The 16,210-nt window shown below is 40.4% G+C and overlaps 1 protein-coding gene across 2 annotated transcripts in view; it reads left to right on the forward strand.

Annotated features, from left to right (window-relative positions):
- The window catches only part of ATP8A2 (ATPase phospholipid transporting 8A2), a 1,045,467-nt gene that overhangs the window by 177,242 nt on the left and 852,015 nt on the right, over positions 1-16,210 (forward strand). For both annotated transcript variants that reach the window (XM_073613412.1, XM_073613413.1), the window contains exon 3: positions 12,232-12,331. In XM_073613412.1, coding sequence (XP_073469513.1) covers positions 12,232-12,331 — 100 coding nt within the window. The remainder of the gene's footprint in view (positions 1-12,231; positions 12,332-16,210) is intronic.

Below are 16,210 nucleotides of genomic sequence, written 5' to 3' on the forward strand. Positions count from 1 at the left end.
TCCTAATCACTGGGAACTGCATATCTGTCTCTCCTCCCCTGACAGAGTGGAGATGTGTCTGTTTACATTGACAGATCCTGTTCTGTCTCTCTCAGGAGGGATCATGGGTCATCGGCGGACATTGCGGCCACCGGCCAAGCGCATTGGCTCTGGTGTACAATGGCAGCGATTCGCCCAGGAGAGCCAACCTTCCGCAGTACATTTTGGATAGAGCAAGGTAGGGTTGTAAACCCTGTTAGTTTTTTTTCACCATCCGTGTCCCATTGCGGAGGTTTTTCTTCACTTCCTGTCCCATAGCCAAACAGGAAGTGAGAGAAAATCCTGCAAATTAAGGGAATTCCTTGGGGAACTAGTGTCCTCATTGGAAGATTTTCCCTCTTCACTTTCAATGATAATGGTAAACAGGACAAATAGAGAGCGCGAATCTCCCTAACGGGGGGGGGGGGGGGGGGGGGTACATGGGTACATACAGCAATAAAAACTGACAGGTGTTCTAATTCTTCTTCATTATATCTATAAAGTTTTGCCATGAGTTATATGTTAAGGAGACATGGCTAGTGTTTGTAGTTTTTCTTTCAATAGTTTTAAAATATATGATCACTGTGCCCCTTTACCCCCAACCCTGGCCTAAAGTATTCTTCCCTCCCCTACCCCAAATGTACACTTACCTGCAACCCATGACCACAGCCTGCTTCAACTCTTACATTCCCTGGCTGAAATCTTCTTAAGCTTATCTTTTACTCAATCTCATTAAACATTCTGTAACTGGCCCATCACTTTCTATCTGAATATTTCATACAGATGTATGTTAAAATGTATTATGAAAGCTTGATTACGCAGGGAGCAAATTCAGACTTCTGTGAAATGCAAATAACTGGCATCATTTGCATTTGTGCTGAGTACCTGGTTTAAAAAGTTCTCAGCATAAAATCACTGGCATTGTAACAAACTACACAGGGCTGTTATTTCTTGTACTTGCCGTTAAAGTGGACCTTCAGAAAAGTAATACCTAGCACCATTTTGCCCATCCCTCTCTTTTAAGGGCTAGTTCATACTGTTGTGCTGCAATAGGGCACATGCATTAACGTACATTATGCCTAACACTCCAAAAAAAGGTGCATGTATTATATTTTGTACTTCAAAGTATTACATGCTAGTGCTTTATCCTTGTGGTGCAAATTGTGCAGTGGTGTGAATCAGTCCTGAATTACCTGTCTTTGCAGAAAATGCAGCTCCGCTGCATATGCTTGATAATTCTTTTAATCAGATGTGGGTGTGTTTATTTGTTCCTACTGTCATATGTTGCTGTGCTGATTAATATCTGATATGTGGGTGAACTAATTAATTCTTATTACCATATGTGAGTATGCTATGAGAGTAATCAATTTCTAATGTCACATGTGGATGTGCTAAATAATTCCTAATACTATATGTGTTTGTGAAGATGAATTCCTAATGCCTTATGATGTCCATTTTAATAGCATTACATGGTATGCTTATCAATTCCTGTAGTGTGTTCTGCATAATTAAGAGTATGCTGATAATTGCTAACAATATATATATAGGATAATTTAAGATACTGAATTATGCCTAATACCATAGGCCTGTTGGTTGATTAATTCCTAATAACCTATAGGGTATGATAATTCCTAATACCTTAAGTGGGTGACCTGACTAATTCATAATATCATATCTGAGCATTCTGGTTAATTCTTCATACTATATTTTACTGAGCTGATCAATATCCAAGCCTGAATGCATCTGTCTACACCTAGAGTCACTCATTGGTTTCTAACCGCAGGTAGTCACTGGGTGTGTGGATACATGCAAACAGCAATGGCTCCTCTCAGCCTGTCTTTGCTTTGTACAGGCTGAGCTTCTATCATCGTTCACATGTCATCCCAGTCGCAAGAATCTGCTGATTCTTGCTGCTGGAGTCCAGTGCATACACATACAGTGCCTTGAAAAAGTATTGAAATTTTCCACATTTTTTCATGTTAACAAAAATGTCACTTTCTAGATGTACAAAGCTGGTAGAGACATACCCAAAAAGACTTGCAGCTGTAATTGCAGCAAAAGGTGGTTCTACAAAGTATTGACTCAGGGGGGCTGAATACAAATGCACACCACACTTTTCACATATTTATTTGTAAAAAAAATTGAAAAGCATTTATCATTTTCCTTCCACTTCACAATTATGTGCCACTTTGTGTTCTATCACATAAAATCCCAATAAAATACATTTAAGTTTTTGGTTGTAATATGACAAAATGTAGAAAATTTCAAGGGGTATGAATACTATTTCAAGGCACTGTAATGGCCAGTATGAAGGAGGCCATAAGGTTGCCTTAAGTGACATCATATGCCAATCAAAGATCTTCCCTTTGGTCTGCATATTATTTAAAAAAGATAAACTGTAGCAATTATGTTGTTCTATTGTATTTTTCAATTACCCTCCTGAACAGCGTTTTGAACAGTGTTCAGAAGCTCCTTTTTACTCAGTGGTGTTAGAATAGTCCACTGAACAAAACTGTTAGACCGTGCTGGGGTGGGGAGGGCAGGAGCCAAAGGAACCGGTCTTGTGCTGGGAGAATCGGAGGATTAGGTAAGTATATCTCCACTTTCCAACCCCCTAGACAAAAAGGAGCAGTGCAGTGCAGGCGCCGCTGCATTGGAAGAAAATTTACCCAGAGTTCAGTGTTGGTAGCGCAGTTTTTTTACATTTATAATTTAAAAACAGGTTGTACATCCTGTGGCACTTGGTTTTGAGCAGCAGCTTTAATCCTGATTCTAAACAGGGCTGCTAATAAATCTAGTTGTGCTAGGTGGTAACTAGCCTGGCTAATTTATAGTTTGATCTGCTGATTTCTGTCCTAAGTCTGAGTTTAATTGGTAGTCTCTCTCTTCTGTCAATAGGTGGCTCTGTTGCCTTTGGCATTAGGATGATGGATTACAGTGAATTCAGGTGATGGGTAAATAAGTTGTCTCAGCAAATCTGCAGGAGTTTCTTTTGGCCGCTGTGCATGATAGGCTATTTATTCAGAAGGAGTCAGGTGATCAGGGTTTTTCCTGGCCAGGGCTGCGACCTGGGTGGCTGTGTGTCAAACAGGTCCTGGCTGCTAGGCCTGAAGCCCGAGGCCTATCCAGCAGTACTACAGATTGCTAGATCTACATGAGGCCTATTCAGTAGTTCAGGGTTCCGCAAAGGAGGAGCAGCAAAGGTTAAGCCTGAAGCCTGGGACAGAACCGCGTGTGTTAAAGGCTCAGCCCGAGGGGGGCCTGTTCATTGCCGGAGGTAAAGGAGAAGCAGTTGCCGGAGGGACGACCACTCCTGTTACCAGAAGCAAATTTGGAAGGGATGAAGTTCTGAAGGAGTACCAGAGCAGACGCTTCACTAGCCGGGGACAGTGAAGTAAGTGGGAAGGCTTCAGTGGAGACTCATCCAGGAATACAGTGGGTTGCTTTTAGTAAAGCTTGAAGGAGTACGGAGGGTAGCTGTAAGTACAGCTTGAAGATAAGTACAGTTATTAGCTGTGTGTGAAGCTTGAGGGATCCAGCAGGTAGCTGAGAGTCCAAGAAGTCTAGTGAGAGACAGTGAGCTGAGCTTAAGGATCTACAGTGGGATATTGTGAGTTAAGCTGAAAGATCTACAGTGGGTTACTGTGAGAGAGGTTGCTACAAGATACAAATTGCTGCATTCAGCTTAAAGGCCCTTTATCTATATTGCTGTCTGCCTAGTTCTATGTTTGTCTGCAGAGTTTGCCTAATTGTTATTGCATTTGCCTAAGGATGTCCTGGGCGCTAACCCTCTCTCCCACCGTTAAGAGAAATAAAACTCTCTTTGTTCATTTTTATATAAAGTGACCGGTGCCCAATCTTTTCACCTTGCGCCACACCCACTATGCCTAGTAACCTGCACCCTGAGAAGGAGTGTCAGTTCTCCCTGGCTCTGGGGGTCACCATCAGGTCCTTGGAAGTTACATGACCATGGCTACATTAGAAGGCTGTGAATCAACATTGTCAGGCCTTAAAGTTTGAAGTGATTTTTTTTTAAATTTATGACAAGTTTAAAGAAAAGAAAATATGTTTAAATTTCTATTGCCTATGAAGGTTTAAGGTCTTGGAGGGGGGGGGGGGGGGGGGTTCGGGTTGTAAGCACAGGAGCACTTTTTATTTATGTATTTATTTATTTAAAATATTTTTTTTTATCACAAAGGTGGAATTATTCTTTAATCCTTCAATAGGAGAACATTATAAGCCCAGCATTATAATACTGAGTACTGCTGTAGATAAAATCAAAAAGGTTGGTCCTCAAGCTGAATCAGGACATTTTTTCTACTATTCTATTTTCCATCAAAAATTGCTAGACAAAGCATGTCATAAACTATTATTGATTGAGCATTAGAAAAACAAAATGACAAGCTGTAAACATGTAAAACATCAGTACAGCATAATATCAGAAACATTATTGGTCATGTTCAGTTTCTAAAAATAAAACCATGCATTTGTACTTGCAGCAGGAAAAGGTCATCAAATATTATTGCGCCAGCTATTTACATGGTTTATATAAAATAGGGGACAAAGGTCTCTGTGACATGTGACACTTTCACGTTAAAGCAGACCTTTCTTTGAAAAATATAAAGTCAACTTTACCGGCAGCTCCCTACCTTCAAATACATATTGTAAAAAAAAAAAAGCCCCAAAACAAAGCTTTTTACAAAAAAGTATAAAAAAAAACCCCTCACCTTGGCTTAGCTTCCAGGTGGGTGGAGTCACCATGCCCCATCACTGCCTCCCAGGACAGCTGGTCGCTTAAAATGCTGCAAGAATCGGCAACTGAAAATTAACTTAGCCAGTCTTGTGATCCAGTATTATCTACCAGATAGCTCAAAATGATCCTCAGTCTAAATTGTAGTTGAGCACTTTAGAGCCTACCTCAGCCTGTGATTGGACAATGAAAGAACAGCAGCACACTAATGAAGTCCTCACTGTACTGTGTCTTCTTGTCAGGAAACCAGTATTAGATGTGTTATTAGCTTACTTTTTTTGTCCCCTCACTGGGTGGGTGCACATACAGTAGTTACAATTGGTCCTGCCCCCTTCTTCCCTGCCCACCAATGTATTAACGCCGGCTGTTTGTCTATGCGCGAGTTGTCTGACAAAGGGGGTGGAGCTCTGCATTTTGGCCCCACCCATCCCCGACACAAGAGCTTCGATTTAACAGCTCCACTCACTCTCTCACTGTCATTGCGGCTGTATGCCCCCAGCTTGCCCACCAATCCCTGGCTGTGCTGAATGGATGTTCACACTGCTGCAGGTCCTGCTGTCAGCTTTGGGTATGGGCGTCCCCCATTAATCCGGAGACAGATCCTGTGACAGGCTTGGTCCAGGGACAGTGTCCTCAGTCCGGGTACTGTCCTTGAAAACCAGGGACGTCTGGTCACCCTACCCTTAGTCCCATGGCAGCTAAATGGGCTGCTATGGGCATAGCTATGCCCTTGGTGGAATGTCTTAACACACAGTCCCTCTGGCATAGCAGTCTCTTTACAAGACAGTCTCTCTAATAGGACAGTCCTTCTGCTAGGTCATTGCCGTGACATGAAAATCTTTTTATGTGTCAGTCAGTCTAGGAGAACAGTCTCTCCACATAATGGTGTCTCTCCATGACAGTTTGTAAAAGACCAGACTGCCCTCCTTTAGGACCTTACCAGCTATACCCTTGCTAATGAAGCAGTTAAACAAAAATAATATGTGATCCTCAAGGCTTTAGTCTCAGGACTGTATAAGGAATGACTTTATATTATGCTAATACCCATGAAGCTGGAAAGATCTCCTTATAAACCGATAAAATGTAATTGTAACGGTCATTGCCAAGTGAAAGTTGATACTCCATGGAGGGATATTGCTAGGGCACCAAGAGACTGATGTGCTTTAATTCCAGGAATATCAGACATACTGCACAAAAGATTGCCATGCACTCCATTCTTCACACAAGGAAATTCCATCTGCTAGCATTGTATTATCTCACATAAAAGAAACCATTCTTCTTCTTTAATTATTAAAGGTCCGAGGTCAAGTTGAATCCGTCTACACATGGTGTGAAAAATAGCAGCCAATCCATAATAGTCTGGGAGATTTTCAACTCATTAAAAATGCCACAAAATACTCTTAAAGCAAATCTGTATCTGTTTTCTATAATATAGAATGCTAAATAGAATTGGTCTAGTCTTGGGTATATATAGTTTAAACTCTTTAAATATAGTAAATACAAAGTGTTTGTTCTTCTGAACATACAGTATAACCTTATAGCTATATATAGTGTAAGAATCACCCCCTTTAAAATAATCACATTTTGTTGCTTTGCAGCCTGAAATGAAGATAGACACAGTTTTTGTTTTATCCAGCTGCATTTACTAGTGCAACTTATAACATCCAAGTGAAAGATATAATACCAAAGTGTCAGAATTTTTTTTTTTTTAAATTCAAAAACAGAATCACTGAGTTGGAAAAAGGATCACCCCCCTTATGTCAGTATTTTGTTGGACCACCTTTTGCTTTAATTACAGCCTTTAGAAGTCTGTTAGGATATGTCTCTACTAACTTTGCACATGTTGTCTTTGCATTATTTGCTCACTCTTGTTTGCAGAACTGCTCAAGTTCAGTTAAATTTGATGGTGACCATTTGTGGACGGCAGTCTTCAAGTCAATGCTCTGACTAAGCCATGTAAGGATATTCACCTTTTTTCACCTTCAACCACTGTGTGGCCATTGGGTCATTGTCATGTTGGAAGGTAAATCTTCTTCTCATTGACAACTTTCTGGCAGAGGGCAGCAGAGTTTCCTCAAGAATTTGATGGGATTTTTCCCCATCCATTTTTCTTCTATACTGACAAGTGCTCCAGTCCCTGCTGCAGAGCAACACCCCCATAACAGGATTCTACCACCTCCATGCCTTACTGTAGGAATGGTGTTATTTGAATGGTGAGCTGTATTGGATTTCCGCCAGACATATGGTTTGGTGTTGAGGCCAAATAATTCAATTTTAGTCTCATCTGACCATAACACCTGGTCAGATGAGACTAAAATTGAATGTGAACATTTTAACCCATTCAGATCCGCGCTGTAGCCAAATGACGGCTACAGCATAGATCTACTTTGCCAGGAGGCCATCAATAGATGTTCTCCCCTTTGCGCGCTTCCCACGCGCCCCCTGCAGGGCGCGCGCAGCGTGCGCTATGATCACCGAGTCAATGAGACTCGGGTGATCACAGATCAGAGTAAAGGGTGGATCCCGGCCCCTTACCACATGATCAGCTGTCAGCCAATGCCAGCTGATCACATGATGTAATGAAGATCGGTAATTGTTTTTTTTTTTTTCTTCTCACGCTGACAGCGTGAGGAGAAAAAAAAAGCAGATCCCCGGCTTCTGTTGAAGGGACATCGGTCCCGAAGAGGAAGAGGTGAAGCCACCTCATCTGTGCCCACCAGTACCGCCTGCCAGTGCCCACAGTACCACAAATCAGCGCCCGCCAGTACATAACAGTGCCAGCAATCAGTGCCACCTATCAATGCCCACGAGTGCCACCTATCAATGCCCACCAGTGGTGCCAATCAGTGTCTCAATAGTGCCACCTAGCAGTGCTGCCTATCAGTGTCACCTACCAGTGCTGATCAGTGCCCATCACTGCCACCCATCAGTGCCCATCACTGCCACCCATCAGTGCCAGCTATTAGTGCCACCTATTAGTGCCCTTCAGTGCCGCCCATCAGTGCCACCCATCAGTGCCCACCAATGCAACCTCTCAGTGCCACCTCATCAGTGCCCACCAGTGCCGCCTATCAGTGCTCATCAGTGCTGCCTTATCAGTGCTCATCAATGCAGCCTATCTGTGCCCATCAGTGCAGCCTCATCAGCGTACATCAATGAAGGAGAATAATTACCTGTTTGCAAAATTTATTAACAAAATATAAAACAGTTTTGTATTTTTTTTTTTAAATTCGGTATTTTTAAATTTTTTTAACAAAAAATAAAAAACCCAGAGGTGATCAAATACCACCAAAAGGAACCTCTATTTGTGGGAAAAAATTATAAAAATTTAAATTGGGTACAGTGTTGTATGACCGCACAATTGTCGTTCAAAGAGTGACAATGCTAAAAGCTGAAAATTGGCCTGGGCAGGAGGGGGGTTTAGGTGCCCAGTAAGCAAGTGGTTAAAGGGGGGTGATTCTTTTCTATACCCACTGTATATGTGTGTGTGTTACACACGCACACCGATCAGCAATAACATTATGACTACTAACAGTTAATGTGAATACCATTAACCACTTCAATAGCAGACACTTTTACCCCCTTCCTGCCCAGGCCAATTTTCAGCTTTCAGGGCTGTCGCACTTTGAATGACAATTGCGTGGTCATGCAACACTGTACCCAAATGAATTTTTTATCATTTTTTCACACAAATAAAGCTTTCTTTCAGTGGTATTTAATCACTGCTGGGTTTTTTGTTTTTTTGTTGCTAAATAAATAAAAAAGACTGAATATTTTGAAAACAAAAAATCGTTTTTATTTGTTTCTGTTATAACCTTTTGCAAATAAATAATTTCTTTATAAATTTAGGCCAAAATGTATTCTGCTATAGTCCTTTGGTGAAAATAACCCAAATCAGTGTATATTATTCAGTTTGTAGGAAAGTTATGGAGTCCACAAACTATCGTGTATAATCAAATCAATTCTAATGTTTGAAGGCCTATCTCGTTTCTTGAGGCCAAAAATGCCAGGACAGTACAAATATCCCCCAAATAACCCCTTTTTGGAAAGTAGACATTTTTACATACTGTCACCAGTGCAGTATAGCATCATCATATAACTGGTGTGGCGGTGATGAGGGACACTGATATAAAAGAAATGACAGTATGAAAAGAAAAAAAAATGTATCTTTTGTTTTCAATTTTTTGTTCTTTTTTCTTAAATTTTTAATTATTTTTTTACTATTTTATGTTTTTTTATGTACTGTGACCAGAGCAATACAGTGGTCTACAGTGTACTACTCTTAGGCCCCTTTCACACTTGTGTGACTTGTCCTGTGACTGCAAAGCATATGCTTTGTGTATTTCTTCCAGATATGTGCAGTAGTCCAGTGTGGAACACTCCTTCTGTGCAAAAGCTTCCTGTAATAAGGACCGGTCACTGCCGCTCTCTGTCCTTATGTTGGGATGACTGGTCTTGTCTCCGCCCCCTCCTGTAGTTTTCTGCAGTCAGCCTGCTGTGGGTGGAGCCTGCTGGGCCCCTCCTACAGCTCTGCTCTCTGACCAGGATATTTACAGCACAGTAATGATATCACTGCTACTTTTATAGGGTAATATCTGGGTTTGCAAAGACATTTGGTGCACACAAAGTGAATGTATATCCTATATGGCTATTGAGAAACATATTTAAATGACAGTTTTTGTGCCTGGAGTTCAGCTTTAAGCCTTAGCGGGTCACTGATCTGGAATGACGCTACTTCACTGGCTGCATATTGGTTTCAGGTCAGTGACTCACTAGGCCGTGAAGCAAAACTGAGAATATCAAAATGCAGAAAGCAACTAAAAGCCAGATCATTAGATTCAATATTGATATCTTGACTGGTTCCATTTAAAACAAAGTAAGAAAGGGAATACAATAAATAACTTTGTAATTGTTTTGCAGTCTCATTACTGGGCATCAGTATGCACTCATCTGGCCTGAGAATCACACAAATTAGGTGTCACTGGGTATCGATGTGTTCTTAATGTAGAACAATAGGCAAAACTTTATTTTTCATTTTGGATAGAGTATAGAAGGGTTATAACCTGTGTCAGATTTATTTTATCCACCATTTGTGTCCCATTGCAGAGATTTCCCTTCACTTCCTATCCCATAGCCAAACATGAAGTGAAGGTAAATCCCAGCAAATTAAGGGAATTCCTTGGAGATCCCCAGGTCACCAGAACTAGTGTCCCCATTGGAAGATTTCCCCTCTGTTTCTTTTACTTTCACTTTCAATGATAATGGTAAACAGAACGAATAGAGAGGGTGAGTCTCTCTAACGGGACACAGACAGCAATAAAAAAACTGACAGGTGTTCTAATCCCCCTCCACTCTATCCAAAACTTAAAGTTTTGCCATTAGTTTTACTTTAAAGTATGTCTGTAACCACATTTTTCTGAATACGGAATAGTCATTTTTTCATTGTTTGTGTCCCATTGTGTTGGGGGAAGTGGGGGGGGGGGATACCTTCACTTCCTGTCCCATATATATATAACTGGAAGTGGGCTGAAATCTCTAGACATTTGTCACTGCAAAAAAGGTCTCCATTAGATGACGTTCCTTCTATTTCTGTTTAAGTTACAACTCAAAATGTTGGATATTCATCCTTAACTTCCAGTCCCAATGCCAAGACAAGTAGAGAAAGTGTGAATACAGCAGCCTTAAAAACTTAACAGAGGTTCCAACCACTCCACACCCTATCCAAAACTAAAGAAAAAAAAAAGTTTGGGCTTTAGATGCATTTTATTTTCATTTTTTCTCTCTCTTTTCTATTGATTACTGCAGTATTCTGAGAACACAGAGGGAGTTTTATACAGATGATTTTTTTAAGCCCAAGAACGAAAATGTAATATATTCCAGTTTACTAGATTTTAGTGGCTGAGTTTGTTTTCTTTTCAGGTTGTTTTACCTTTATTTTCATCTAGTGATCCTGCCAGTAACACACTTCCTGTCCTAGGGTGACAATGCTCACTTGTTATTCCATATCCCTACTGGAACAGTCTTGTAACCCTAGGAGTGTGTTAGGCCTACAGAACACTTGTCTTCCATAAGGTGTTCTGTAGTCCACAGAGAGAATTGAAAACACTGACAATAATCAGCACAGGCAGAAAGCACATGTAGTTATCAGCTCACTAGATTTCTGTCAGTAACAACGGGTATTTTTTTGGTTGCACATATTGAACAGAAATACCAAAACACTGTTCATTATCTCTTTAGTTAAGTTGTCATTTTAATTGCCGTTACTCATACACGTATTGCCATTGCTTCAGGGGGCATCTGACTGATTCTCTGTTTGGCATTCCCTGGAACAAGGAGTTTAAGCATTTCTATGGTGCTTTTGTTCTCTGTCTTGGATGCTGATGTTAAGGACAGACATTTAAAGTGTTAATAAACCCACAACAGTAAAATCAGTCTGTATATGCAGTAAAGCATGCTTGTTCTACTCACTGTGGAACCTAAGGGGCTAATCCTCTGCATTGTGTAAAAGGACTGATCATATCCTTTCTGATCTTCCCCTTCTTGCATTGCCCCCAAATTATGTCCAGATAAAACAGAGTTACTGGAGTCACACTGCACATGCTCAGTTTGGTGTGTATTGCTAGAGAGCTTTTTTTTTCTTGGGAGGTTGCATGTGATCAGCACAGGGCCAATCAGCATTGTCCAGAGAGAGGGTCAGGGGCCCTGCATCCTAATAAGACAGCCAGTGCAGTATAAAAACTCCTCCTACAAGCTTTAACCAGACACTGATAGAAGTCATAAGATTGCTATATACTGCTGATGAGAAAAGGTATTTAGCAGTTTATATTTACTAAAATGATTGCATTTCCATGTTGTGTACTGTGGGAGACCAGATATAGTGAATGCAGGGTCCTGGGTTTAGTAACACTTTAAGTACTCATAAAATACAGTATGCAGTGTCTGAAGTATATTTAGAAGAAGGTAAATCAACAGCAGGTAAAGTGTAGCGTTACCCTTAAATATACATGTTCAAAAAATAGTGCATTTAACACATTAAATAAATATCCCAAAATAAATACTAGAAGTCCATAGTTAAGTAGGAACTCTGAACACCATTGAAAGAAATCGTCAAATTCTCACTAAAAACATTCAAATTGGATGTCTGGGTTGTGGAAAAGAGGGGATAGGTATGGAGCTGCTCTTATTAAGGTTGAGGTCTTGAGGGCTGTGGGTTGTTTCTGTGTCCATGGGCTGCTTAGATTATATGAATAATATTCTTTGACAGATGACATACAAATGTACTTGTGGAAGCTTCGGGGATGTTGAGAGAGGCAGGAATTGTCACCTTTAATTTTTTATTATCAAGATGTTGAAAGGCATTGAGTATATCAGTGTGAAATAGGTACAGACATAAATCTATAATGAAGCTGATGTTTTGTTTTGGTTGTAGAAAAGCAAATTAAGCATTGTCTGTCTTCCTACAGTACAGCCAAGTACAGCGTGGTGACGTTCCTACCTCGTTTCCTCTACGAGCAGATCAGAAAAGCTGCCAATGCTTTCTTCCTCTTCATTGCCTTATTACAGGTAAAATCTCTCATTCACATATGACATAACAAATTTGTTTTCAGTTTACAATGGCCATACACAGTCCTTATATAGAGTAAAAAGTTCAATCACTCCAGCAGCATTTCACCACTTCACCTCCACCTCTCAATGTTAGTAGTGCATGTAAAGATAAGAGCAGCCAAATCCTATCCACTGGTATTAGGTAGTCCATAGATGTTAGCTTGTAATCCACTTCAACACACCACAGGTGAAATAAATTGTCACACTCCCCTTATGCCACCCCACTCACTCGGTATTTATTACCTCTCATTAAGAATGAGCTCAGGCGTGTTTGCAACACACACGTGCAGGGCCCGCCAGGAAGTCGGCACTGTACAGCGCTAATCACAGATAGTGAGACATTTCTCGATCTCTGCAGACGCGGATCGGGAAAATCACTACGTGTTATTAGCGCTCCACCGTCCCGACTTCCTGGCGGGCTCTGCACGTGCGGCTTGCGAACACGTCTGAGCTCATCCTTACCTCTCATCTCTGATCAGCAAACACGCTTAGTCCCTCTGCCACCCAAAGTCAGTATAACAGGGTGACCAGCCGATGGTGGCACTATATAAATCCAAACTAAAGATATAGTCAGAACTCCTAACGTTATGCATTAAAACCAGATGCTTATGCTTGCAAATTTATGTGGAGGCCGCACTGGCTTGTCAAGGCCCCCCAAAATAACAAAACATCGACCCTGGCACCCACACAGCAATCAATAGATTAAGACATTTTTATGACTATCAACCTGACAGATTCTAACCCTACTGTATCCAAAACATAAAATAAAGATGTTGGCTTTAACTAGAGGAGAACTGGGAACCTGTGAATTAAGTGAAAACACAACCAACAATGCTGTAGTCCTTTCTTTTCCAATAGTTTTATTTCAAGGAGAGTACAAGGCTCCAACATTTGCTTATAAAACAATCAGTATTCCAAAGACGCTTACCAGAATGCAGTGCAATAATGTAGACCGTTAGGGACACATTTCTGTGGGCTAAAGAACAGTAATTCACCCTAAGTAATTCCACCCTGATCGATGTCAGAATACTGAAGCATCACCTCCCAGGCTATCAGCTCAACAAATATTACTACTACCAGACCAGAATATTCCCTCTTGCCCCCAGCCCTGTCCTCCCCTGGCTGTAGATATTCTTTCACTTTGATAGACATTGTACTGATAACCTCCATTTTCATCATCTTGCCCCCACTTTGCAAATTTACCACTTGCAAGTTGTACCTGAATACGATTGTAAGGTCAAATAATCATCAGAGTTTGCATGTGCTTCCCTGTTTCCTCCATAATCTAGCAGTCTTGGTCAAACAGCCCCTTTGCTTTCTCCAAACTACAATTCTGTGTAAGGATGCTCATGATGAGAGATGTGTCCATTACTTATATATGCCATTATAGTTTTGTACAGACAATTTAGCTTAAAGTTTTATTATCTTTATTTCGGTTCACAAGATTTTCAATGAGATGCGATTCTAGTGCATATCTTTATTACATGCAGACTGAAATTTCATGTGTCTTGCATACATGCAAATTCTACTTACAAATCTCAGTATATATTTACTTATTGCAAATGTTTGTCTAGAGAACACATAACTTTATTTTGTACACTTTTAAAGCATATCATTTTCATTAGAAATGAGAGCGCTAAGCAAGACCTGACAAATGATGTTGAGATAAAAAAGTAATTTTCAAGCTGACAAATCCTTCAGCTGTGCAAAAGAAATATGCCCGTTTTATTAAGTGCCTTATAGTCTATTAAATTCTATTTTCACAGCCACTATATGGGCTATTACTTGAATGGTTTGACCATGCAGAGAGTGTGTTTTGATGTGATCCGTTCTAATAAACTAGTAAAAAATAGGGAAAAGAATTAAAGACCAGACTTTTGAAGGTGAAATCCAGACAGGTGGCAGCCGCTGCACCAGATATGAATTGTGACTGTCTAGGCCTGGGCTAGACAAACTACGGCCCTCCAGCTGTTGCGGAACTATAAGTCCCATCATGCCTCTACCTCTGGGAGTAATTGTCAGTCTTCCTATCATGCCTGTGTCTCTGGGAGTCATGCTTGTAACTGTCAGTCTTGCAATTCCTCATAAGACATGTAATTCCATAACAGCTGGAGGGTCGCAGTTGTCCACCCCTGGACTGAGTCTAAGCCAATATAATAGTGCTGTCTCCATGACTACAAATCCTTTGGCTATTTTCAGCATTTGGTACAAAATAAGTACTAGTATAATAACTTTAATCAAACTTAAAGCCACTCCCACCCATTCAGCATTCTGGACATCACCCAGCAAACATGATGCCATATCCAGCATGGCATACAGGTTTCATATTCCCCACTGTGAACAGTTTAGTTGGCTGCCATACTTTCAGGGGGTATTTTGACATGGGTAATACCTTGGGGTGATGCCTTGCCACCCATAAGTTTGAAATAATTGCCTTAATGTACTGTGTTTCACCCTTCCCCTAATGAAATGGAATTTGATCAAAAAAGAGCATAAAGATTTGTTTGTATAAAGATTATTTTGACTTGCATTGGATGTGGTGTTATATGAACTCTTTTAATATTTGTAAAACATTAGTAACTTTTAATGGTTCAAATTTCAAACATGTTATTATTTAGTATTAGAACACTGGCATACCAATAAATTACCAAACAAAATCTTAAAAGGATCAAAATTATTGTCTCCTAAAATATTATTATTGTTTTGAACCTTATAGAAATTATCATTTTTATAAATGCGCTGTAGTACCTATAATCCTTGGGTAAAGTGACTTGGCTGCCATTTCTTGTGCTCACTCCTGGTCAGCAATGGCTCTGATATGAGGGTACTGTTGTTGATGTTCCCAGCACCCTGTGTAAGGAATTGGCCAATCAGTACACAGGGAGGTTTATTTACTAAAGGCAAGTGCTCTTGGAAGTGCAGTTGCTCTAGATCTGAGGGGAAGCTCTGAAATGAGGGAAGATCTGCTGTTTTCTATCATCCAATCATGTACAAGCAAAAATGCTGTTTTTTTATTTTCCTTGCATGTGATTGAGTAATCTTTGCAAGCTTTACCTCATTTACTAAGCTCTGGAGCAACTGCACTTGCAGTGAACAGTATATTTGCCTTTAGTAAATCAACCCCAGTGTGTGGTTCTAATTGGCAATGTTGAAGTCTCTGTGCCACCTAGGTAAACTGTCTAGTGCAGGCCTACATAGGTTTGTACAGTAGATATAAGGATTACAGTGGACAGGTCTGTCACCAGGGAGAGAAGTCATTAAGAGTTCTGTAACAATAGGTAGTCAGGGAGATGGCTACTCTAGGAGTACATTGCCTATGACAAGCCTTTGGAATCAGTTCTGTTCCTTAGCTATAGTTATGCGTTCAAGCCTAAGTTTAGTTAAAAAAGGTGATGTGTCCCTTCTGCTGATGGCTGTGGAAATCTTCCAACTTCAGATTCCCCACCACCACCCCCATATTATTCTGGCGTTGCGGGGTTTACTAGCGAGGAGGGACCTGTCCACTCATCAAGAGTGCTGACTATGCCTACCATTTCTGCCCACCTCTTCTTCCATTCGTAGAACCCGTTTTTGAAGCTTTCAAGAAATGTGCTCTATGAATGGAGGATGGTGGATGAATGACATTTTTCTTTTGCTTTCTTCCATATTTTTTTGTTGGCTTTTGTAGTGTCTAATTAAAAAAATAAACACACTTATTTAATTCAAAACTTAGTTCACCATCTCTTGTGCCAGAAACATAATTTCTGTGCCAGAAAATACTTTTCAGTGCCTTTATAAAAGAGACAATCAAAGAATATAATTTGTACTTTTAATGAGTTATAAATTATCTTCATTCCC

Source organism: Aquarana catesbeiana, linkage group LG02, assembly GCF_042186555.1.
Source record: "Aquarana catesbeiana isolate 2022-GZ linkage group LG02, ASM4218655v1, whole genome shotgun sequence".
In the NCBI taxonomy this organism is placed as follows: Eukaryota; Metazoa; Chordata; class Amphibia; order Anura; family Ranidae; genus Aquarana; species Aquarana catesbeiana.